Genomic DNA, 25,810 nt, shown 5'->3' with positions numbered 1-25,810 from the left:
TCCTGAGTGACGAGGACAGATGGCATCAGGAATGAGTTCGTCAGAGGGACAGTGTTCGATGTTTTGGAGATAGAGCCAGGAGATACCCGACTGAGAAAGTTTGGACATGTTCAGAGGAGAGACGATGATTACATCAGTAGAAGGACGCTGAGGTTGGCGCCATTGGGCAATAGACCAGGAGGAAGACGTAAAAGGAGGAGGACATGGAGAAAGTTGGCGTGAGGGTAGAGCATGCAGACTGTAGGAGTAAAAGCAGAAAAGGTCAATTGACGTGACGACCCATGAAGGGAAAAGCCAGAAGAGAAGAAGAAAAAAAAAGCTTATTTAACTGATCAAAAGACGTCCTCAGGGCATCTCTAATTTTTCCATCACCTTTTACTGCTGAAGTCTAAATGTCACTTATTGCTTTTGATGAATATATGGATTACTTTTTTAATGAGGCAGTTTTTAAATAATGTACAATGTGTTCTTTTCTTCTTCTGTTTCTGTGCTCGGTTTCTTTAGGCTGTAAAATCCCTAAATGCCACTTCCTGATGTCACCTCAGAGTCCTGTTAGCTGCAGGCTAGTCACCAGCAGTCATCCTTCACAGTGCATGGCTCTCTGGTTTTATCTGCTCTTGGTCAGATCACTAATCACAGATCACTTTTACCAAAGACAAAAGAGAAAATCCTACAAAAAAAGCTGACTCTGCTTCATTTCTGTTTACACTTTACACAGAAGGAAGTTGCACTTCTTCTGAGGTTCTCATGTCATTTCCTTCAGTGGTTTTCGCTGCAGCGCCACCACAGGCGAGGAGGTGAACAGGTTTTTAAATTAGTTTGGAATCGCTTGGCAGAGTGTAGAGTGAAGAAGAACCGCACCAGCTGAAAATGTAACAACTGTTGCAATTTTGGTCCCCAATCCTAACAAATAGCAAACTCTTGCAACTTTCTCAACTAACACAACAGTAATCTCATTACCAAGTGCTTCTACATTGTTGTATTTACGTTGCTTTCCTCTTCCTCGCAGATCTTTTCTGCTGACCCCCTGATTGACTCGTGCAGCTTAACATCCCAAGTCCCAGCTTTTCAAATGAGACTCTAGCCTGACGTCGCGGCAGCGATGGCGGAGGCCTCCCCTTTGGACATCTCCCCTACAGACTCAGATGTGTTTTCCCCGACCCTTGAGCTGTGCGCCTCCTGCGGCCACAGCCACAAGCTGGAGGAGAACCACGAGTACATCTACCAAGATGATGTGGACGACGACCTCATCTGCCACATCTGCCTGTCGCCACTCATCATGCCGCTGGACACGCCCTGCGGCCACACCTACTGCAAGGAGTGCCTCACCAGCTTCCTACTGGAGAGTGACTTCTGTCCCGTGTGCCGCACGCCCCTCATGCTGCAGAGCTGCAGGAAGCCCAGCCTGCTGGTGCATAAGCTGCTGGATAAGCTGACCGTGGCATGCCCTTTCGCTGAGTTTTGCACGGAGACCCTGCCTCGCGGCGAGATGGAAGACCACATCAAGGGCAGGTAGGCTCTAACCACCCCCTTCGCCCCCCAAAAAAAAACATGTGATCAGATACTTTAACCTTTTTCGGTTTTTTAAATCCACTAACTATCAATTGAAAGTGGCTTGAAACATACCTGGAGTGTGTTGCAGTATGTGATCCTTTCATGCATGTTTGAGAAATCCTTTAAGAGTTTTTGCTGTGGAAAACGCCTTGTTGGACCTCATCAGAGCTGCACTTTCCACGTTTTTTGAGCTTTCGCCTCAGAGCAGCCCTCCTTCACTCAGCTCCTGCAGACTACCCAGCAGCAATTAGCAAATGCCTCTGCAAACCACATCTGCTGAGCTCATCATACGAGCTACTTCTCAGTGAAACGCTGGTGAAAACGTTGTCAAAGGGTCAACAGAGGAGTTGTGTTGTGATGACTTCATAAAGGTGGAGTTTCAAAAAGAGCAGGAGCTTCTTAAAGAGACAGAGGCCCAATTTCAATGCGTTAAACCTGGAAGTAAAATGTATTTCAAGTCATATGTGATATATATGCCAACTGAAGGTGGCATAGTTACTTGATTGTGCTATAAAATGGCACCATGTGCCTGGAAAACACATAATACTGGCCCTTTAACACAGAATACAAAGTTGAAAAGAAATGAAACATGCTTTTGAAACATTCTTACAATTTTACTCTGCAGAGTGTGTGTGTGTTTGTATTCTGACCTCTGGAGTCACTGCTCTGTGGAATCACCTCTCGCTGCAGTTGGAGCTGCAAGCCTTCATGGATCTGTCTCTCTCAATATTCTTCAACACAACAGGACACAAGCTCAGTCAGAGTGGCTGGAGGGCATCTGAGAACATCGATTTTCAAGCCCATTTTCCACAAACTCAGTTGCATTTAGCTGTAGACTTTGACTAGACCATATCATTACATGAATATTCACTCTTAGCTGTCGCACTACGGCTCTGATTAGGATTGTTGCCATCGAAAGTGAACCCAAGAACGAATCTCAAGTCTTTTCCATGTTTTGCTCTTGCACTGACTAAGCTGTCTAAGCTCCATAGACTCTTAGTTTTCCTGTCCCTTGCTAAAGAAAAGCATCCCCTCAGCATGAGCCTGCCACCACCTTACTTTAAAGCAGAGAAGTTTAGGGGAATCTTGTTAAGAATTGGCTCTGTCTTTAAAACTAAAGACATGCTGTTGGTTTGGTACATTTTGATATCGCAACTAAGAAATTGGCTGAATACTTTAGATTAATTTTCTAAATGAAATGTAATTCATTCTGGGATGCAAATATGTTTAAAATGGCCGCTGTGAAACGGTGTGTGTACCGGCGCTATCAAATGACTTTTCCCATTTCCTGCATGTCCACCTTTCATTCCTCTCCATTTTGAGTTTTTTTTCCCCCATCTGCACTCATCTGTCAAAAATCGCAATAACTTGCAATAGCCATTGACCGTAGGATACCCCTTCCACGTTCACTTTGTCCATCATCTTTAAGCACCGGCTACTGTCCCCAGAGGACAGAGTTTCTCCTCCAAACAGGCTTTCATCAAACCAAAACTCCCAGCTCGTCTGCTCACGTATTAAGATGCAGCGCGGCAGTTTCTCTCCGCTCACGTTAATCCTCATTAAGACTCCCCGTGGCCCAAGTGCTGCTGGGATAATTAACGCATCTCACCAAATATCACAGACAGGAAGCAGAGGGGGGGGGTTTCCCCTTTCAAGTTGCGTCCAAAAACGTGGAAGCTCGAGTTTGTTTGAAAATCCTTAAAAAGAAATCACCAAACCTTCCTTCACCGTTGTGTTTCTACTCCTACACCATCTTTTCCACTCAATCTTTCCTTCTGTCAGTTTCTTTTTTTTTTTCTCCACTGCCTGCCCTCATGTAGCGTGGATGTCATAATGAGATGTGGATCTCTGAGGCTGCCTCCCAAAAGGATTCGGCTGCTCTCCCGTAGTTAGAGGGCGTTATCTGCGGAGGTGAGCGGGGCCGTGTCCGCTGAGATCACCGAACGCATCGTGTGCAAGGATGTGAAAAGGTCTCGGCGAATAACCCTTTTCAACATATCTATCCTGCTCCGGTGATTGTGGCAGTGAATAATAATAATAATTTTTAAAAAAGCACATTTCTTTTAAATTCTGCTCTGCATGGGTCTTTGTAACTCTGTTGAGTTTGGGAGAGTTTTTAATGATTAAAGACAAACCTACAGAGACAAAGTGTGTTATTAGCGTGGAGTCATTATGGTGCGCGGGCGTGAAAGAAGTCAAGTTGCATAATGCATCAAGCAAATGTCAAATTTAATCGCCGGAGACTTTCATTTGCATCTGATTTCCATAGCAGCAGTTTCTTTTTTAGCACGCTAACAATCTTCACCTAAACCTCGGCAAGACGTTCTAATCCGAGCTAAAGGTCTCATAACCATATTAGCAAACAAATTATCCCCCACGGTGAAACAGCAACGCTAATCAAGGCATCGACCGATTATTAGTTTTGCTATTATGAATTCCAAGGCTTGTATTTATAGGTTTAATTGGAAGCAGTTTGTCGTTATTGGGTTTGCAGTGAGACGCGTTTACCAGAGATTGCAGGTTAAAATATTGGGTTCACAAGAAAGGTACAGGGTTTTTTTCCCCCCATACATTTTTTGTTTTTACAATTAAAGGGTCCACAATATCGCAAGTTTCATGTTTATCTCAATCTAAAGAGGCGTAAATACCAGAAACGAATTAAAAAGACTCCTTTATGCGTTTATGCTAAAATATTAAGAGTTTTTATGAATGATAACGTGTTTTAGCAAATCTTCTTTTAGTGCAGAATAATCCAGATAAGATCTGGCCACTAATTATTTCAAATTTAACGTGAAATAAATGCTCATCTGAATCCATAAAATCTGAAAGAAAGCTTTAAGGAAGAGTCTGACGGTAGCGTTGTTTGTGGCTAGCGCTTAGCTAATCACAGCATTTAGATTATTTTTAACAGAATAATCAGAATAGTACAACACAAACTCTTCGCGTGGCAGTATTGTGCGGCAGGAGCTTCACCAACGCTTCTGTGACTAAGTGCTGTCAATTAGTTTAACACAAAGTCTATTTGCCGACTCTAAGAGTTAAGCAAACGCTTTCAGGGTTTCAGGAAAACATGCCACAAGTGGTAAAGTTGGTGAATGCACCGGTGACATGTTGCTGCCTCATTCCACTTTCTATCAAATGAATCTCTTTCCTCAAAGTGCCACATTATGACAGTATGCGGAAAAACCTTTGAGCGGTTTTGCAAATTAAAAAAAAAATGTATAAAATCAAGAAATCACACATATATAAGTATTCAAAGACTTTGCTTAACACTTTATTGATGAGGCATAAAATTGAGTTGTTTTCACAGATCATCCTAGAGATGTTTCTGTAAGTTTTAAGGAAGCAACCTGTGATGTATTGATTTGATTGGACTTGACTGGGAAAGACACACACGTCTATATAAGGTCCAATAGTTGTTGTGTATTGGATAACAACTATTTTGTTGTTGTCTAGTTATAATAAATTTGCAAAAACACTAAACAAAGAGAAAATAGATTAATCAAACTTGGAAAAAGAGCACAACACAACAAAACAACCAGAGAGCTTTGAATAATTTCAAAATATTCAGTACCTTCATATTTCTGGTTCTAGTCCATTTAGTTTGGGTTTGTAGCAGATATAATATTCAGCTAGAGGGAAATTTTTCTACAGCTTCTATGTACACCACAAAAAAATATATGGTGAAATCAAGCATACAGTTTCTTAATGACTTTACCAAAATGTCCTGATGACTCAAATATTTTGTGCTGTTTTAAACAACAAACATAGTCAATTGCATGGATTTCACCTCACTGAAATGATGGACGGATGGACGGACACCATTAAGGTCACTCCACATTATTATTCTGGTCCTTTTCGAACTTTTCAGCAATTTCATGCCTCGCTCATTGAACATCCCTCATATAATCCATTTTCACCTTCCCTCCAATCCGTGGTTGCAAATCTTTTTCCTTTAACGTCGTTTCAATCTGTACGCCACAAAACGTGGCTCGGCTAATATAGATTTTCCCACCTCAGCGATTTTTGACACTCACAATATGCATCATATTGAACAAACTCGATCTCGACACACAGAGAGAGACGAGTCACACTACCTCTAGGCATGACCTCACCCTTCTCCCCGTCTGTGTTTTGATGCCAGTGATAATGCAGTACATTATTTCTGCTGTTTCTAAAAAAATCTGGCAGCGGGTCAGAAGTTGTAATGACTGAGACACGGCCATCTGGTCGGGGCTGATATCATCCTAATGGAATCATTCGTGACCTTTATTGGCTTTCAGAAAGAGAGACAGATATTTTCGAATGCATCCACTGCAAACAAGAGGAGCAAAAATCTTCTCTGATCTGCGGTTTTTCTCGTTGGGTTTGTGCTGTCGGGGCTTGCACTGCGTTTTTTGGGTTTTTTTTTAGTACACTGACATGTAACCGCATGTGATTCTTTGAGCCTGTTTCTTGTTTGTTTGAATGATCGTCGATCCATATTGTTATGGTCCTTTTCAAAGTTCACATTCACGTTTTACACATTACTTTGTCTTTTTGTTCTTGCTGTAAGTATAAATATTTGACTTTTCGGGGACGGCCTCAAGCGCGCTGACGCTTTCTTCTTTTTCTTGCGTGTTTAAAAAAAGCTCGAGTTCTCAAAAGCACTGGAAAATCACAAACATTTGAAATGGAAATATGAAATTAAAAAAACGACCTGTATTCCCTCGCGAAGAGTTACAGAAATGTGCAACAAGGGTGTTAAACTCCATTCATCCGTCCCCAGTCTTCCACTTATCCCTCACATCTCCCTCTGCAGCAGCTCTCTACAGCTCTAAGTTATATCAAAGTGTTTGCAGGCCAGAGGGACATGTAATCCCTGTGGTGAGTTCTGAGTCTGACTTGGGGCATCTTGATCAGATCCTCAGCTGACTCCTGTAGAGGAGGAGCAGCGGCGGCTCCACTTTAAGCTTCCACCAGAGGAATGAACGCAGGACTTTTTACTTAACTCTGAGCCCAGTCCAACCACTAAGAGTGTATACCTGAGGTCGTCCTCTGGTGTTACAAAGACAGAGTTAGACAAAAACGGCTCAGATGTCGTACAGTGACATTATGTCTCGGAAAACCAGCCGTCGGATTCTTGTACTTCCGTTTTCATTTTGATTCGCAAGAGAATCAAAATTACAAGTTTTGAGAAGAAAATTACCAGCATTACAAGTTTTGAGAAGAAAGATGTGAAGTCCTGCTTTCAAACAGAAAATGTGTGCTCTCGAATTATGGCAGAAAAATTCCCCTGGGGCCGTTTTTATGTCATTTTGTTAGAATCTGATGGCTGGTTTTCTGAGATGTTTCTGAAGGCGTTTGGCTCTGATAATACTCACTCCAGTCCATTTGGTTTTAATCTAATTAGCGCAAATCTGTTTTCTTTTACTTGAGTTCACCGAGTTTGTTCCGAGTCAACTTGGTCCAGGTCAGTTTAGTACGATACACTTTGGTTTTTGTGACATCTTTTGGTCCTTGAGTCCGTGTGGTTTTGGTCTGTTTGGTCTGAGTGTGTTTGGCAGAGCTCTTCCTTCACCACACCAGACCCGACATCCAAACCATCTTCCAATATGTTCGTAAAGTCGTGATGGCAAGATTAGTCTTAGGGTGCTTAGTTCATTTAAGACAAACTCTGGTTTGATTGTTTAGATGTGAACACACCAATTACATTGAATACCAGTAGGCGGTGGTCTTGATACACTCCTTGAACTTGAACGTTCGAGATCCATTCAGCATGCATCTCCGATAAATTTTTGCCAGAAATAGCATCAGGGAAATGACTAAAAAGAGGATTGCATTTTGTGTTTTTGACCAGCCCAGAACACAGTATTGGGGTATGTTTCTTACCGCCGGTCTGACCAATAAACAGACTAAACATTCTGGCGTCGTTTGTAGTGACAGGTTTTGATTAGCTTGGAGCTTTCTCTGTGTGAAAGAAACCGTACCGCCAGAAAAAGCGACAAGTTAACAAACAGAAGTTCACCACAAATTCTAACTGATTGGGCTAAAGTAAACCAAACTATATGACCGAGAAACCCCCTTAGAGTTTGAGACGTGTTGCAGATGTGCTACAATACTCAACACACAATCAAAACCTTGAGTCTGTTTTGAAAAGTTTCACCAGAGGAAGATGATGGGGACTTTTCTCAAGTGATTTCCTGCCCACAGTTTCAACGTAGCGAATGGAAAAACAGCACTGTGACGCTCTGTTAGTGCAAGGTACCATTCCTACAAATGGGAAATGGAAAGGCATAATTGAGTGCGAGGACATGAGTGCTTGAGTACGTCATGATGCCGTTTTTCTGAGTTGCTGCTGAACGACGACTCCTCTGGGGCAGACCGGCTTCTGTTCGCCAAAACTGCATTCTGTCACAATCCAATTACTTTTCCATTTCCTGCGAGCCCTGTGGTCTCGTCACTCAAATATCACAGGACAACTGATGCCTCGGTTTCGCTCGCACCCGGCCATTAACATTAACGCACACTGGCCCGTAACCACGCCACCTTCATCCATGAAATATTTAGTCAGACAGGGTGTTTACCAGCTAAATTACTTTCTCGAGGCCATCGGACATCATTGTGAAAATCTGAAAAGCGGGGGAGAGATGAAGCGGAGAAAAAAAATAAGATTTATTCACTGCCTGGCCAAGGTAATTATGCCCTTTGATTTTTTTTTCTGCCTTTCATCTCATTACAAGCAGAAACATCAATTAATCAATTAATTTAATTGGTATGTTATGTGACAGACCAACACAGATTATGTGAAGGTCTCAGTTTGTATATAAAATTATTTTATTGTATATAAAATCAGTACTTATAAGTACCTCTATTTGGTACAGTTGCGTGTAACTTAGGGTATGTCTAGAAACAGTCTTTCTTGTCCATTCTTCTTTGTAAAACAGCTACGTTTTAAGTCTTACTATAGATTCTTAGTTGGATTAAGGTCTGGACTTTGGACATTTGTAACACAAAACATACTTGGATCTAAACCATTTAACTTAAGAATTGTTGTCGTGTTGGGAAGTGAACCTTAGTCCCAAATCTTTTGCTCTCTATTTTTCTCTCTCTTTCTCTCTCTCTTACTCGCTCTCTCTCTCAAGTTTTCATCCAGGACTTCATTAATCTTTCTGTCACCTCTGACCATCTTCCCTGTTCCCTTCTGAAGGAAACTGTACTGATGCTGCCACCAGTTTGTTTTAGTGTGGACATGGTGTGTTTCGGATCCATTTTCTGTCAGATGCTGAAAGCTTGGAATATTGTTTGAAACGTCTTGGTAGATTTATTCCTGACCTATGTGATTTATTCTGGGGTTTTCCAGTTGTTTTGCCTTTGTTCTCTCAAACAAACCTGAGACCTTCACATAAGCAACCACTAGAGACAAATGGCTCCACTGGATTTTATCCAAAAAAGTGCTCAAATAAGATCACAATCGGAGATGCTAAGTCTATGAGAACCTTTTAGCTTTATGGTTCCCTGCTGTTTTTCTGCAAACTACAATGAAACTAAAAATGAAACAGACAAGAAAGATGAAACATCCTTTCAGTTTCTAACTAAAATGCATCTTCTTGAAGTTTTAAGTTGCTGCCAGGAATACTTAACACTGTCAGCAGACGTATGTCTCCTCCAGTTGTTTCCTGGTTACCTGATCGGTCAAACCAAGACGTGCGGCTTTAATCCAGCTTCCGGTCTTTTGCTCAGTTTTCCTTACTAAAATATGAAGATGAAGATTAGACCTTTTTGAATTCCCTCGGTTTAGTACAGACACGCTTCACATCCTTTCGTGTTTATCCTTATCTTTCTCATTCATGCCACTCTGACAAACCCACCCCATCCCAGCAGAGCGTATTGATTTACTGGTGTGTGTTGGTCATACTCTGCCTCTCTCTGTCTCTCTCTCTGTTTTTTTTTTTCTCCTCCACGCTTGTAGGCAGATTCTTTTAAGCGATCAGACCAATCTGCTGCACTGGGAGCAGTCCATCGCTGTAAACCAGGGGTGAGGCAACGGAAAGCAACATATTCTCTCCCTCCCCAGCCCTGCAGGAGCGATACATCCACGGGCAGGGGGAGGTGAATGCAGAACCGGCACCTGTGTGTGTGTGCGTGTGTGTGGATCCGAGTGCATGCAAACGTGGCCGAGCCAATCAGAGGAGTACAAAGTACGTCCCCCCCTCCCTTCTCTGTTTTGGTTTGCGCCATCCCCCCCACCACCACCCCGTCCTCTCTTTAGTGGTTTCTGCTGCAGTATAAGTCACAGCTTGCGCCGTTCTCTCTCCGACATACACACACACACGCGCACACCCGCTCACAGTGCATACGGGCACAAATCCTCTTACAACTCGCCAGTGCCCAGAGCAGATTAAGGGGCTGCACATCTCAAATTGTATTCCAAATGTGCCACCTTTTGTATGGGTTCCCCTTCCTCTTCTTCCTGCACTTTCTCCTCTTCCTCCTTTGCCACAACCGGGACCTCTTCTTTCTTCTCTGCACCTGCTCCGGCTGATTTTTTTATTTTATTTTTTTCCCCCTCTGCTCCGTCTTCAACCTCTGGCAACCTGCCCACTTGGCTCTGCAGCTGAGATGACCAGGCAGCCAGCCTGAGGCAGAAGAAGAAGAAAGAGGAAAAGAAGAAGAAGATCGCACAGACACAAGTAGAGAAGTAGGGGAAGAGCAGAGTAAAAGGGGGAAAGAGTTGAAAAGGTAGGAAGTGAAGGATTAAATCACATCTGAGAGCGCTTCTGTTTGAAGGAAAGCGGGGTGGTGAGGGGAGAGAGAGAGGGAAAATAGGGGGCTGGGGGGTCAGAACGGCCAGGGTCGCAGAATTGGAGGGGGACGGTGGGGGCGAGGGGGAGACAGGCTCAGCTTCAGGGACCAGAGAGCAGGGGTTGGGGGGGGCGGGTGACGGCTGACCATGAAGGCTCTGTTGCTCCTGGTTCTGCCCTGGCTCAGCCCGGCCAACTACACAGACAATTTGGGCAACCTGCACATCCTCTATTCTGAACTGTGAGTACAAGACTCATTCTGCATCCTTCCACCCCCGCCCCCCCCCCATTCACTGACCATCCATCCATCCATCATCCGTCCATCCATCCATCCAGTTACTTGTTTCTCTCACTTTCACCACCCTGGCTGTATGTTCATGAACTCCACCGGTGTTTACATTCGGGATTGTCACGTGAAGAGTCGGTGGTTTGCTGATGCTGCTGATACTTTTGGGGGGTTTTGCTGGAAGCCGTGGTCCAGCCTGGCATGCAGCAGAACCAGCAGGCAGAGCTTTGTGCCGTCCAGGACGGATTCGTCCGGATGCTACGGAGCAACACTGCAGCAGGGCATCGCTTCCCTTCCTGTATTTCTCTCTGCGAGCGAGCGCCTAACTACTGGCATCGACCGGGCGGTGGAGGTGGGGTGGGCAGAGGAGTGTCAGCATGCGTTTGCACAGAATTGTGGATTTTGAGCGCTGCGCACACGGATGCCGAGTCCTGTCGAGTGTTCAGATGTTTGTAACTAGAGCTTGTGTTTGTGGAAAGGGACTTTCGCCTCGGCATTAAAAATGTACAGTCCACCCTACTCGGTTTACATCTTTGTGCACAACGTCGCTTTCGACGCGGGGGAACTTGTCAAAACAAAACACAACAAAAACACAAGCGGAGTCACATTGACTGGTTCATTGTGCTCTCCAGTCAGCTTTACAGTGTCTTTGAAAACTGTAATATTACATAAATAAGCTACAAACGCTTTACTAATGCATTTAGGTGAAAAGTTAAGACTTTAGTGATGTAGAGTAAAAGCACAGAGTGTTTTAAAGAATGTATAAACAGAGTGTAAAATGAACCCATCCATGTTTGACTAGTCCAAATAACATTTATATTTTATTTTTCTATATTTCTATGGTGGTTTTGATGGTTAGAAGTATCAGAAATGCTCCATTTTTCTGTTTTTAAAAGGTTTCATTGCCCCTTAAACTGTGGCTTAAAAAATCTCTAATAAGACCAGTCACAGTGTTTTAAATCTATATTTACATGTGTGATCAAATACAATCCAGATTCAGTGAAAACTGTAAAGTAGCTCTTTACAGTGCCAGTAAAGCTATTTATAATTTCATTGTGTTCTTAGCGGCTAATTGTTAGCCTGTTGGATTCTTACGAATTCCTTTCATCTTTTTTCTCTGTCATTGTTTATTTTCTATTAAACGGGGGATGTTATGTAAACTCTACTTTATTGAGCATTACGTCATGTTATAATATTATTCACTCATCAAACAACATACCTGGAGTGCGGCTTTGATTCTTTCCTGAACGATTGAGAAATCCTTGAGTCTCCCCTGGCAACCATTCGGGGGTGTCCTATTTCCACAAAGCTCCTCCTCATAGCGACAGTCTCGGCTCCTTCAGACTAGCCGGCAGCAATTAAAAATACATAATACTGCCTCTTTAAAAAAGTTATAGGCTTTAGCAACACTTGTGCAACGGAAAGTCGTCAGCCATCCTGATGATAAGTTTAGAAATCTCCTTTCTTACTACAAAATAAGAGTCTCAAACAAAGATATCAGGCTTAAAGAACACACTGTTATACCTTGGTTTACACCTGACATTGCCAGATGACGTCACATGCCACTTCATGCCAAAAGATACACCCCAATAATGTGTGGCAAAAAGCAAACTCACACCAACTGGTGCAACTTACTCGTGTCCCCCCCACCCCCGTTCTATCAACTTTGCAGCATTTTGAGTTCACATCTTTATACATGAAACAATCCTCAGTGGTTTAATATTTATTTAGCAGAAAAAACTAACTAATCTTCCAATTTTTTAAACCTTCAGATTTGCCTGGAATGCAGGCTGCTCTTCAATACTCTAGTCAGCCTGAATAATTAACAGACCATCTAATAGGTTCTTTCACGTCTCGGAACTGTATATCAAAGTGCTTTCATTCTTGGCTCCTCTCCCCGTCTGAACGCTGCTGTGAGCTGCATATTGGCCCCCAGACTCTCATTGTGTGGGAGTTAACGTTGACTACGTTCAGCAGCTCAATGGGAAGTCGAAGCACTCTGATCCCTGAGCCGGTTCTACTCTTCTCCTCTTCAGTTTGATGGAAACACGCCGTCAAACCGCTGGAGTTACGCTGGAACAATGGGGCGCCTTTCAAATCCACTGTTTTTGGGGCCTGCCCATAGCAATGCATAGGGAGAGCAGTGACTGAGTTGCTTTTCAAGTCAGTCACTGCACCCCACAAAAATGGTATCAAAACGTGCGGCTCAATCCCGGGAAGGGACCTATTATTTTTATTGGGGATCGGAGTTACGATGGCGACGTAAAAAGCGGAAAACTAGCGAAATTTCCAACTGCCGAAACACAAGAGTGTAACTGACACCAACTGCCGCTTATTTAGAGTGAGAAACAGGGTGAAATTTTGACCCCAAAATAATTTTGAAATTGCTCTCATGGCCGCAAAACTTGTATTATTGGTATGAAAGTTGGTCATAAAATCGCACCGAATGCCTGCTCCCGTAAAATGTTTTCAAAATTTCTCTAGAGCTTACGGTTTTCGGTCCAGGTGCTTCAGAGCAAAGTGATGGGACATGGCTAACTGACGCTCCACCCCAGTGTTTTACATACATTTCTGAAAATTTTCTGAGCTCAGCGCACACCATATTTCTCTCATCACTGCAATTACTGTGAATGACCTACAGATATGAATCACGGGACTATCGTAGACGACAAATAGCCCTCTCATACGCTTCAAACGGTTTTTGCATTGGCCTTACGGATCCTGAACGGGAAGGGGTCGTTCGGAATGATTTTTTCATTAAAACTGACTGGGTGTCTCATAAAGTTAGATAAAGTCTCTCTCACACACAGCAGTTGGCTGAGGATTAATCGCTATGGCAACAGAATACATAAAAAGCAGAGCTGCTGGTTTGGACTACAAAGACTCTGTAGTTCTAAACATGGCGGAACACTTTAATACAGAGCAGAAGGTCAGAACTACAACATGGTGGAACACTCAGTTATTACAGATGAGGGCTGAGCTGGCAGTTAAGAACTACATAATAATGGAACTCTGAGTTACTACAGAAGGAGGGTGAACAGAATGTTATAACTACATACAGGGTTTTATTATCTTTTTCTCTCAAGTTAGTTGTAATATTAGATTAGAAGATAATAGAAGATATAATATTAAAATGTTTTCTAAATTTTGCTAGGGCTTATGGTTTTTTGTCAGGATCCTTGAGACCGACGCTGGGTGTCTCACAAGTATAGAAACTCTGTCTCCAGCATACTGTCTGACAGAGAGAGCCAGCCCAGGTCCAGATAATTAATTACCATAGCAACGGGTCCCAGAGAGAGGCAGTGAGTAGTCTCACAAACAGCCGCAGATTCAGGTCTCACAATGCATTGTGGGAAGAATAAATATTTCCTGTGACTGTTCATATTTTGCTTACGTAAAATTATTATTTCTCTGAATTTTTGAGTGTGAATTAATATTCTTTGCATGAAAGTTGAAAATTTTCGAGAAATAAACAATTACAGACTGTCTATTTTTTTTTTAATTTCGGACCATGAGTGAGAACCACATGTGCGAAGCTTATAGTCGTCAGTCTCAGAAGGAAATTCTTTTGAGCATTGGGTTCAGTCATTGTACTACTGTTGCAGTGAACCAGGTCAGCCATAGAAATATCGTGATGGATTTGGCAAGAGCTTCAGTGATTGGACATCGTTAATGAACCATGTAAGGCTTTTAAGTATTACACATTTCTGCTCATGAGATGTTTTCAGGTGTAAACTATAGCTAAAATGTTTGGTTTAAACTGCCGGGCACAGTTTGGCAGGTCCCGTAAAGTTTCTGCAGGAATTTTCTAGTTTTTTCCTTTTATGCTCATCTATGTGCAGAATTACCCCCTCTGGGGCAGTAAAGACCGGAGAGCCTGTGGTTGGACAGCAACGGAGGCTCAGGAAAGATGAAAAGTGAGAATGGAAAAGGAGAACGATGGACTGAGTTGAGAGGAGGGCAGATGAAAATAAAGTGGACGAGAAGCGCAGCAAAAGGTAGCTTACTGAAGATGAGAAAAGACAGGAGGGTGAGAGATCACCTCCCTCCATCTGGCCATACGTACGGCTGCCATGGGGACGGCACCCAGCATCCCCCAATATGTTGTCACTTTCCGATGACTTCAAATGAACCTGTCCGGTGGCCTGTTTGTGCTGTGCTAAACCCTCAAACATGGGGGGTGGGTATAGACAGTTTGTGTGTGGCGTTTAGGGGAGTTTTTTTTTTTTGCTGATTATGACATGACATGGGGAGAAACAAGGAGTGGACAAAAGCGGACGTAGTGTTTTTCTGCCTGGCTGGAGAGCAGTGGCACATCATTCGTCTTTATCCACGATGTTGACAGCAGCGGTAGCTTCCAGCTCTGCCTGCGCAGAAGCGGCCTCCTCCTCCATTTTCTTCATCTTCCCTCTCTTTTCACTGTGCCTCTCTGGTGTTAAGTGATTGCTACAGTAAGATTATGTTGCATGAGGGTTGGGGAGGAGCATAGAGAGAGGCTCTGTTTCCCCCAACACATAAGCAGCCTGTTATGCAGCCCATACAGTCTGCGTGTGGATGTAACTTACAACGTGAGGGGAAAATAAACGTTTCTCTGTGATAAAAAGCTACCCCTTTGTCAGCACCAGCCGACAAGAACGCAGCACAGGCACAAAAAGGAGAGACAGAGAGACTCTCCTGCTTTATGGGATTTGTTTTTACTCCCAACTCATAAACTCTGCTGGACACCTTCCCCTTCCTTCTAGCCCTCCCTTGGCTCCTTTGACACAGACGATGCGGCGCTGTAGAGCTTTCGTGATTAATCTAAGTTCACTCCTGAGCTGTGGCTGAGACGTCTTAAACGCTACGATTAGCTTAGCTTCCGTCCTTTCAGCCCGCATCTGCGCGCCGTTTGATCAGCGCGAGCTCCAGCGGCCGTCCGGACATCTTCAGCTCGGGCGCGTGCTAACAGGATTAGCCGCGCGCTCGTTGAATCTGAACAATGCAGACCGTTTGTTTATATCAGGAGTGGTAGGGTGAACCGAAATCAAAGGAAGGGCACCACGCCGGCCGGGCCCGGTCCGGTCCGGCCTCATGTCTGACTCAGGTGAGCGGGGAGCGAGGGGGCGGGGGAGGCTTCGCTAATTAGATTTTCGTCTGGGCTCCGTATTAATCCCTGCTCCCTGTGTCTGGAGCTCACATTGTTTTATTGTAACCAAAAATACCTGGAAGCCAGCGGGAGAGGGGCTGAAATGAAGAATTGAGCTCCTTTGAAAGTAGAAGGAAAAGAAGAGTAAATTATTCCTTTGCTTGTATGAAGCTAATTCTGTGAATGTGTCATGGGAGTGCTTATTTATGCATGAGCACACGCTGAGCAAGTAGGTCTACGAGCAAAAAAAGAGAGTCAAACAAGAAAACATGCAACGGGCGCAATGAGGCACTTAGCAAACAGGAAATTATACCATATCACGTCATGTTAAAGTTCCCTGACAAAAACTGTTAACACCCCTAAAATCTTTATGGAGTTTATGTGAAAAAACAGACACGGGGGAATACATCACTGTAACGTACAAGGAGAAAGTTAAGTTATCCAATATTTCTTACTAAATTTGAACTCTTTGTGCTACATGCACATTGTGTGATGTGGCAACATCAAGCAGCATGTTTAAGTTCCTCAAGGTGGAAGTCATTTCCCTTTGGTTCCACAATTCCGTCTTCATGCTCTGATAGTCTGCGACCTCAGCAGATCCATGTTGGGTTCTTTGGTTGAATTTCTCTTTCAGTACTGGGATCTGAAAGGGTCCACAACATCTAAACAAGATGGCTTAGAACAGATGTTAGAACAGAACAGTGTTAGACTGGCCCAGTCAAAGTCTAGAAAAGTCCAAATGAGAATCTTTGTCTAAACTGAACAAAAAATGCTTGTCATACAAACTCTGACTGATTTGTGTATGACTCACAAAGAAGAATGGGCAACAATGTCAGTCTCTGGATGTGCGTTTATACAATCTTAAGCAACTTGCAGATGTAATCGACACAGATTTTTTAAAAATACATGCCACTTTTTTTTGTAAAAAAACATCCATTATTTTCTTTCTACGTCACAATTTTGCACCACTTTGTGCTGATTCACTTAAATAAATGTTATCAAAACACGTTAAAGTTTTGTGTTTCCAGTACTAGCACATGTGGAAATGCTTTTATACGAAAAAACTACATGAAGGAAACTTAAACAGAAGGCCAAAATACACATCTGGAATCATGTAAAGCATGTTCAATTCACGTGCAAACACTGTACTCTGTGAAACAGAACAGTTGAAATATGTATTCATTTATTCATGAGTAGAAGCGAACAGCAGGTCAGAGTGTTTACTTCAGCAGAGCCTTCCTCTCAGATGTGTCACTGTTCAAGCAGAAAACGGCACAAGGAGCAAGGTGAGGTGGGATATGCAGAAAAGGCTTACAGATGGCACCAAATTTTGTTCTGTCATAGGAAAAGCGCCTCGCTGAACTTAAATACGTGTTTGTTTTGCGCAGTGCAGCACGCGCTCAAATCTGCGCTGAATCGTTCACGTCAAGCGGCCTACTTTCTCAGATCTGTCACTGAGGATGTGTGGACTGCGTCTCCGTTAACCTTTGCCTCTCGCTGGCTCAAAGTCTGGCTGCGGTTTATGGGGTTTCTAAGGCTTTGACACCAGGAAGGACGAAACAACTTCCTCAACCCCGTGTGTGCAGCAGGCTAATCTGTAGGAAGGTTGAGTATGCGCTCGCCTGGCGGGCAGCAGACCGTAACTGACAGCTGAGGGGAGAGCGGGCGTAGAGTTAATCTCTCACGTGAGCGGCGCCCTACGGACCGCTGGGGCTTTGGGTCGGGCTGAGTTGCAGGCAGGATGGCATGGGAAAGGAGAAAACTCAGCCACTGCCGTGGGCTGGTGTGGTAAAGAGAGAATGCGGGTTACTAGGTGCAGAGAGCATCGTGGGAACAGAGACCGAGCAGGGATTCTCTATGATCATAAACTGTGGTGTATTGAAAATGACAATTAGAGCAATTGGCACATCAGTGAGAGAAAAGCACTACTTTGAGACTGCTGTGGCCACTAGCTGTGCTTCTATTAACTATAGGATTGCGCAAATTCAAATTTCAAAAATGAAATTCGTTCAATAGAAAAATGGCAATTTCGAAAACTCACGTTTTTTGATAAAAGGTTGTTGCGCTGGGATGAGGTGGTTTTCCAGACATATTGAAATAGATGTATGTTGCAAAACTTCAATGGAAACACTTTTTTTTTTTTGCATCATACAAGTCACATGATCAACAGCCAGATGGTACTACTAAAAAAAACTAGAAAGAAGATGACAGGAAGTAGTCTTCTTTGTGGTTTGTAGTTTGGTTTTGCAGACAATGTGCAGCTGGATCCACCAGAGATCTCACACCATCGCACAGTTCACAAGAAGTCGTGTGTCATTGAAAACACTGCATACCTGGCCACTTCCAAGAATAAGGGGTTGATGCTCCAACGCCTAAGACAATGTTCGTTAGCGCCATAGCTGCGTTATCAAAATATCTCATATAACTGTTTACATCCGTTGCTGCCATGATTTCTAATGATTTATCACTCCTAATTTTAATGTCATGTCTTATTTAATGAAAACATGACAATTGCAAAATTGTGTTGTTGTTTTGTTCGACATCAGCAGAACATAGACAAAGATTTGTGGACATTTGCGTTGGACACAAATGTCCTAGTGTTGAGACGCATCAGTGAGCCTGAGCTCCAGTTCAGCCGGGCAGCAGAGAATGAAATCGGTGCTTGCGTTTGCTCTGCTCTCGACACGAGAGGGAAGAGATTGCCTACTTGGTAGAAACCAGACACTGACACAGTAAACTGCTGCATAAATACCCTTCCGGCTTCATCATGGGTCCAGGGCTCAACTGATGATCACCCGTATTGATTGGCTTGAAAAAGATGACTCAGGGATTCTGGGGCTGGTCTTAACTGGCAGAGTGGACTTCCTATCTGCTGGGCCCGTAAAACAATCAGTTGCATAAAGCATGGCAAACCTGTCCGACTGCTCCCTGCTACACTGGAGCACAATGGACAATTTCAGCACAAAGGTTCATCTGCGGCTCCACACTTTTTCTTTTTCTTTTCGGCACACGGTCACTTTCAAAGGCGATGAGGAGTCACACCCAACGGCTCCTGGCTTTCACTGTGCAAGTCTGTTTTTGACAAGCCAGTTTGTCTTTTTCCACATCACTGACTGCTCCATCCTCCCGTGTCTTTATCCCCCCCAACCCCAAATCATGCAGCAGATGGGATTACCCCTCACAGCAGGCGGATCCAGTCAACACACGGGCGCATCATCTGATTAACACTCCTCTGGTTCATCATTAACTGGATTACCGCGTCTTTATGTCACTCTGGCCTCAATCGTTCTGTTTTCCTTTAATCAAACCTAAAGGAATAGTTTGAACCAGGGCTTCGTTAGCAGCAGTAGATAACCCTCATAGCACCTTAGCATGTCTTGTTTCTTGAGGCTGAAGGTGACGACTTGACCGTCGGGAGCAAAGGTCGAAGTGGACTTCTGCCATTTGAAACAACTCCCACCTCAGAATCCTCTTATGCAAACACAATTTTACGATTCTTTAACCGTCGTCATGTTTGCGTTGCACAAGCCAGTTATTTTTCACACAGAGAATAGACAGAGGATATCAGCTTAAAGGCTTATGAAGTAGTATTTACATTAACCACAATGACTTTTTAGAGATTGGAGTTGTCTTAAGGTCCTAGAAATCAGCTTTGGTTTTAAGTTCCTCTCCAACAAGCCTCGTAGTTTGGATTTATACTGAATGAAGACACCAGGAGAGTTTTATATGCAGTAGGGAACAGCTTAACAGGTTGTAAGCTATAAATAAATTATGCTTATTTCAGAGATTCTGAACATTCCCTTTAATCACTATTGTCCAACTGGCAGTAGCAGTCTTCTTTGGCAACTTTACGAGTATGTGTGGGTGTGTTTGTTTTGATTGTCACTGCAGATGCTGGTGTCGCTGCTATAACACAGCGATTACCCTTTATGATTTATACAGAGTGTCAGTGAAACAATGCAGAATGGTTTAATTGGAACAAATTACGAAGGGATTTTGCCAGTGCAGACTTCTGTGATGTTGTCCCTTTGCAGTAAAGATGCTACCGCCTAGTTTTTCAGTCGCAACTGCTGATCATTTCACAGTGCATACACTGTTAAACTGAATTATAATCACTTTCAATTCAGAGGAAGTTTATGACATTCATTGGTATTTAACAAATGAAGCCAGAGAGACGTGTCCTGAAGAAACATCCCCCACACAAACAAACACGACTTCCACTCTGTTAGTGATTGCAGGAGGTGTGGTTGTTTCTATTTGTGCCTCCGAACACAAACACCATGAAGCTGAAAATATGAATCTGACTGAAGTGGTGTCTCTTTTTTTGGCTGTCAGCACTCGTCAGGGATTTCAGACCCGGTTACCATTCAGACAAGTTTAGAGTTTAAACTTGTCTGACTGGATTCTTTTACATTTTCAGAGGTAAATATCTACCCTTGTAATTTGTTTTTAGTCCGGTATTTACAGAATCAGCCTTTATTATCGTACAGAACCGCAACAAAATTCATTTCAGCACAGCCCATCCGAAGAGCAAACAGACAGACAAACAACATAAGACATGGGCAGACAGGTGCCTGAGGCTGCAGCCATCATGGCAGGCGCTGCCCTTTCGTTAGATGAGAATAACAACTTGAGGGTAGATGAGGGACACAGTGTGTTTTTTGTTTTTAGTCTAGTAATTACACTAGAAATGTACAGAGACAACGATGACCCCAGAAAGCTACCCTGATTCTAGGAAAGGGTTCTTGTAGAAACGTAGCTTGTTTACTTCATAGCAATACGCTCTTCCCCATAACCCAGTCCAGTTTTTATTATACCTAGAACATTTTAAAAGATTTTCAATGGAGTCTTACCCTAAAGCTGGTTGAGAGAGAGAGTATTTTCCTATTCAATCAGGCAGATCAGATGTTCTGCAACAGAATGGTTTATGCCGAAGTCTAATAAATTCTGCCTGTTTCCCAGCATTGCCTTTTCTGTACCGTATTTTGTACATACCGAGCACGGGCTTGAGAATTTTTTTTTTGCAGCTATTTACTTTTTAATATTAAAAAACATATTCTGTTTTGTTTCGGTTAAGACAATCTGAGCTGCAAACAACAACCATCCCGCAAGCTCTAAACTGACTAATGAGTGGATAAATCTCCAACTGTGTTTGCATGTCCCCACGTTCATTAGTGTTCTAAGAATACCCTCAACACATGTCTCCAAAAGCCTTTCACACACACGCACACACACACACACTGTATTTCACACTTTCTGTGGTGAGAAAAACCTGTGGGCCTCCTTCAGGCCTTCATTTCCTCCTGCGTTTTCACACATCAGGCGTTGCTGGGAATATTTTTTGAAGAACCCAAATGAAAGCCAGGCTGCATCACAAACAGGTGGTTGTCGCTACTAGCACACAACGAGTGACGGGACAGAACGGAGACGGTAGCACGTTTCCGTCACGCAGAACCTGCTCAGAACAACGAAGCAAACGTTTTTGAGTCCAAACAAATCAAAAAATAAAAGAAATCAACGTTTCTGCTGTAAACTTAGCACCTGAGCTGCCGTCGTCGCTTCAGTGGGGGTAATTTGCATTTCGACGGGAGGGCGAACTAACGTGATTGTCCGCCGCAGTAAGGGAGCGGAGCGTGTATTTGGGTTAGAACGGATAATCCACTCACCCCTAAAGAGGATTGGAGAATCTCACAGGCTTTGATGAGTGGTGAGCTGGTGTTTTATAGCACATCGCAAGAACACAACATGTTTGTGTTCCAGGCGAGGGGGGGAGAGGCGTCGGGAAGACCGCCATATCACTGAAAGCATTATGGGTAATTGTTATTGTACAGGGACAAGGAGACGGAGGAGGAAAAGGAGGAAGGAGCGTTTAGAAGGATGAGCACATGTCTCCGCTCTTTATCTCGCTACGGATCCTTGAATTTGGAGAGATGATGTGATAACTGAGTCAAGGCCACAGCAGTGCTAATGAGCTCCTCCTAATCTCTGTGATCATTCCTGAAAAAATAACAAGAAAATGGCAAATTAGAATAGGTTTTTGCAGTTTATGCATAAAGAGAGGAACATGTTTTGGGTTTTTTGCTTCTTTTTTTTTTACATCTCAGGATGTGTTGGATCCATATTTGGTTTACCCTGCTGAGTAGCAGAGATACTTTTGAAACATCTTTGGGGGGGTTTTACCCTGTTTTTTTATTCCAGTCACATGGCAGCAGTTTTTGGTTTTATTACACTGGGTTACAAAATAAATACTTTAAATATGTTTTTTCAACCGAATTAGGACTATTTTGTACCGCTGAATCCAAAAATAACATCCACATCAGGTCAGGTTTTTGTTCTATTTGATTTAGAGAAATCTCATCTTCTGACTAAATTGGTTACATTTTTGTGACATTATCAGTTCATTTTCTCATCCAAAGAAGGTTTTAGGGGGGAAAATTTGTTTTCTAACAGAATGTATTAATTACATGTTACAGACTTGGATTTCTGTAAATTGTATAATAAACACTGATAAAGGTAAGTACTGTAGATGTGAATCTACTTACCCTTCATCTCCTGCTCATCACTCATTGAAACTGATCCAGACGTAAGAACAAGTTGTGAATTTTGATGCTAATGATGCTCCATAGCTCAGAAAGTTGACCTGACTGAACAAAACCAACTTGATTTTTGGGTTCAGCTCATCAAAATTACTCTAAAACAGCTGAAAAAAACCCAGACAATTTTTTTGGCTGTTGACCAGTGTAGTTATTTTAAAATCCGGACACTATTAAAAACAACGTCGAGGCCAAATTCGGACATAATTGTTACTGCCACTTTGCTAGAAAGCACAACAACCCGCTTAGTGTTTCTTTTCATATCCGACTCTGTTTATCCCCTTTATGGGTTCATAAAACTGAAAATATAAGCTGAAGAAGTTAATAATTCATAGGGGGTGGGTAAAATGTTGTTGGCTGATGTACTGGTAGAGGAATGGAGATGTAGTAGTTTTATGAATTTTCTTTTTTCTTTACTGAAAAGAAAATATGCTCCAATGTACTGCTACTGGAGTCAAAACTACTATCAAAGAACCTGCAGCACATGTTTTTACATTTTAAAATCTGAATCGGTCAAAATTGGAAAAGTCAGACTGCAAAGAAAAAAACAGAAATCTAAATCAGCCAGCTAGATGAAATCGCTGTAACGTTTTTATGGGTGGATGAAAGTTTATTTATGTTGTTAGGTAAATAAAAAAAAGATTTGAAAAGCACCAGAGATCCAGTTTATTATGTTTTTACACGTGTCAAACTCGAGGCCCTGGGGCCAAATCTGGCCCGCCACAAGTTTTTATGTGGCCCTCTGCAGTTTAGAGTCGAAGCAATGACAATTGTGTGCTTGAATATTAAGCACACAATCAAAGTTGTTTTTAATAAATTATATCAATGTGTAAATATTTTGAATCTTATTACATCTTAAGACATGTTAATGAAACATGGAGACAGCTTTTATTTATACAGTTAATAGGTAATTTTATCAATACATTGTCTGTTGATGACATTGGCGATCTTTTATATAACCCAAAATGAAAAGGAGTTATTACACAAAAACAATAATATCTCAAACTTGTTTTATTACCTCCACATCTTCACATACAAACACTTAAATTATTGAGGTAGTTGGTTAATATATTTACAAAGCTGCATCTGATTATGCAAAATATGACAAAAGCACAACTAATTTTAGCATCTTAGTCGCCCTGCTTGCCAAAAAAAAAATCATATTTGTACATGATTACCCAGACTAGGAAAATAATACTTTTGCAAACATTGTAAGGTTATATAGGAACCCTGAACATGCTGAATTTTGCTATGAGACGCAAAAAAATTTCAATCAGGTATTCAATTTTAAACCTTCTCCGACAGTGACTGGGCTAAAGCGTCTTCCCTCTCTTTGCCTGTCCGTTCAAATATCAATCTATTGGGCTGCATCACTTCATTAAGTGGCATGTCGCTGTTGGTAGTTATCAATTTACTTAAAGAACGATTGAGTCTCACACACAGGTACACACACGCAGCGTGTCGTGAAGTCGAGCGCGGATTGAAAGCAATCGATAGGCACTTCAGCTTTGTGTAATGTTATATCTGACTGGAGGCCCCGACTTGTGGCTACAATTGAGATATAGGACCCTGTTTTTAGATGAAATGATTTTCCCCGTGCGACGTGGACAGAGAGCATGACCTGCTCAGACAGCTCTGTAATGGAGACAAAATGCTGCTTCTGGTGACTTGGCGCCCACTGGGTGCCCCACGGTTCCAACTCTGCTACAACGGCTCCAAAGCTCACATTCTTCTTCCTTTTTATTTATTTATTAATTTTTTTGTGACACCTAAGTAATCTCTTGTCATTTTGCCTCATTTTTACTTAACCTTTCATCTTTGGTTGCAGGGGGGGGAAATGCCGCACCACTTTTTTTTTTTTTTTTTTTTTTTTAATTCTCGTCAGAGCTACCGGTGAAGCAGAGCCTGGGTCGGATCCAGCTCATTAAAACCGAGTTAATGTTTGCGCTGATGGCTCCGCAGAGACAGCCGGAGAGACAAGGCAGAGTTTTTCCTGCCTCTTGATGAAGCCTTTATGGCTTACAGATGGAGGGAAATTCTCCCAACAACGCAACACCCCGCCGACCTGCAGGGAAACGCTCCAGGCGCACACAAACATTCACAGTTTCGCGTTGTTACAGTGTAAAGCCTCTTATGGACGAGCGAGCGTTGCTATGAGCGCGGGAGATAAAGTGTGTGTGGCGGTGTGATGTTGACATCTGGAGCTGAAGAATTAGATTTGTTGCTCTGAGTAACAACAATCAAACCCATTTATGTTCCACATTCAGATTCAATGTCGGCTCCTCCTCACCAGCGGCAGCTTTCTTGCGTTTGCACTCGTTTTGACTGTCAGCGACGCTCTTTCTCGGTGCCACTGAGAAAGGTTAGTCTGCATGCGGTTACAAATAGGAAGCGACCGGGAGCGCAGTTCTCTCTCAATAACTTGTTGAAGTGATTTCCATGGGAGGTCCACATAGATGCGATCTGGATTCAATGTCAAAGTACCAAAAAAAAAAAAAAAAAAAGAAAAGTTGTCCCATTTTGGTGTACAGGTTGTGTGTTGTTTGAGTGATAAGGTCAGATAAGTAGTCTTTGTGAGAGGGCGCCTGGAGGAAATGCTCGCATCACTGTTCACAATCTGACCTTTTCGATAAATGCTAGCAGAAGCAGTTGGTTTTCACTCCGACTGCCTCCACATGAGGTTCAGTGTGTGGATACGCCGCCACGCATCGTCAGGTCTCACTGCTTCATCCACATGCAGCGCCTGTAAGAGGAGTATCTGACTTTTTCATGTTTTGATAAGTCGCAAAATCCATTGAGTTTTAATTGGATGTCAGACAAACACGGTTTAACAAATCTAGTGTGCTCCAGTTTAACCGATTGCTAAATTCATCACGATTAATCCGACAAACTACTACTGTAGTTAAACATGGTAGTGGCAGCATTATGATGTTGGGACGCCCTTTAGAGGTAAATGTTCACCTTCCAGCAGCACGACGACCCTAAACATACAGCTACATGTACAATAAAATGGCTCTATCGAAGGTGTTAGAATGGCTTAGTCAAAGCCCGGGTCTAAAAAACCCCAACTAAAAACAAAACTTTTCACACATGCTCTCCATCTGATATATAAAGTAACAGTCTCACTGCAGCCTGGAGTCAACGAGCCGTTCTCTCCTCCTGTTTGCAGGTGTAAAGGCGCCTCCCACTATGGACTCTCCACAGACAGGAAGCGGCGCTCGCAGGAGGGCGAGTGCACGGACAGCACGTCGGAGCTCACCGTCGCCACGCTGCCCAGCGACGGCCCCACCTCCGCCGCCGTGGCGTTGCTCTCGGACGAACCCGGCCTGGTCAACCCGGCGTTCGACCCCAACATGGAGGACAACAGCCAGTCAGGCAGCATGACCAGCCTGGCCGCTCGCAGCAGCTCCAAGAAGAGTGAGTGGGAGAAAAAAGGGTGTGCGTGCGTGTGTGTGTGTGTGTGTGTGTG

At 43.0% G+C, this 25,810-nt stretch overlaps 1 protein-coding gene across 3 annotated transcripts in view; it reads left to right on the top strand.

The window, feature by feature from the left end:
* lnx1 (ligand of numb-protein X 1) overlaps positions 1-25,810 on the top strand; it is a 49,778-nt gene that overhangs the window by 6,213 nt on the left and 17,755 nt on the right. Inside the window, exons 2-3 of one of the 3 annotated variants that reach the window (XM_008407478.2) lie at positions 1,010-1,512; positions 25,511-25,758. In XM_008407478.2, coding sequence (XP_008405700.1) covers positions 1,103-1,512; positions 25,511-25,758 — 658 coding nt within the window. In that variant the 5' untranslated portion in view covers positions 1,010-1,102. Of the gene's footprint in view, positions 1-1,009; positions 1,513-9,814; positions 10,579-14,209; positions 14,305-25,510; positions 25,759-25,810 lie in introns of those variants that run through there. The other 2 variants (XM_008407479.2, XM_008407480.2) reach the window with 2 other exon arrangements.

This window comes from Poecilia reticulata, linkage group LG4 (assembly GCF_000633615.1).
Source record: "Poecilia reticulata strain Guanapo linkage group LG4, Guppy_female_1.0+MT, whole genome shotgun sequence".
NCBI classification, from domain to species: Eukaryota; Metazoa; Chordata; class Actinopteri; order Cyprinodontiformes; family Poeciliidae; genus Poecilia; species Poecilia reticulata.
This window is presented reverse-complemented; position numbering and strand designations above follow the sequence as displayed.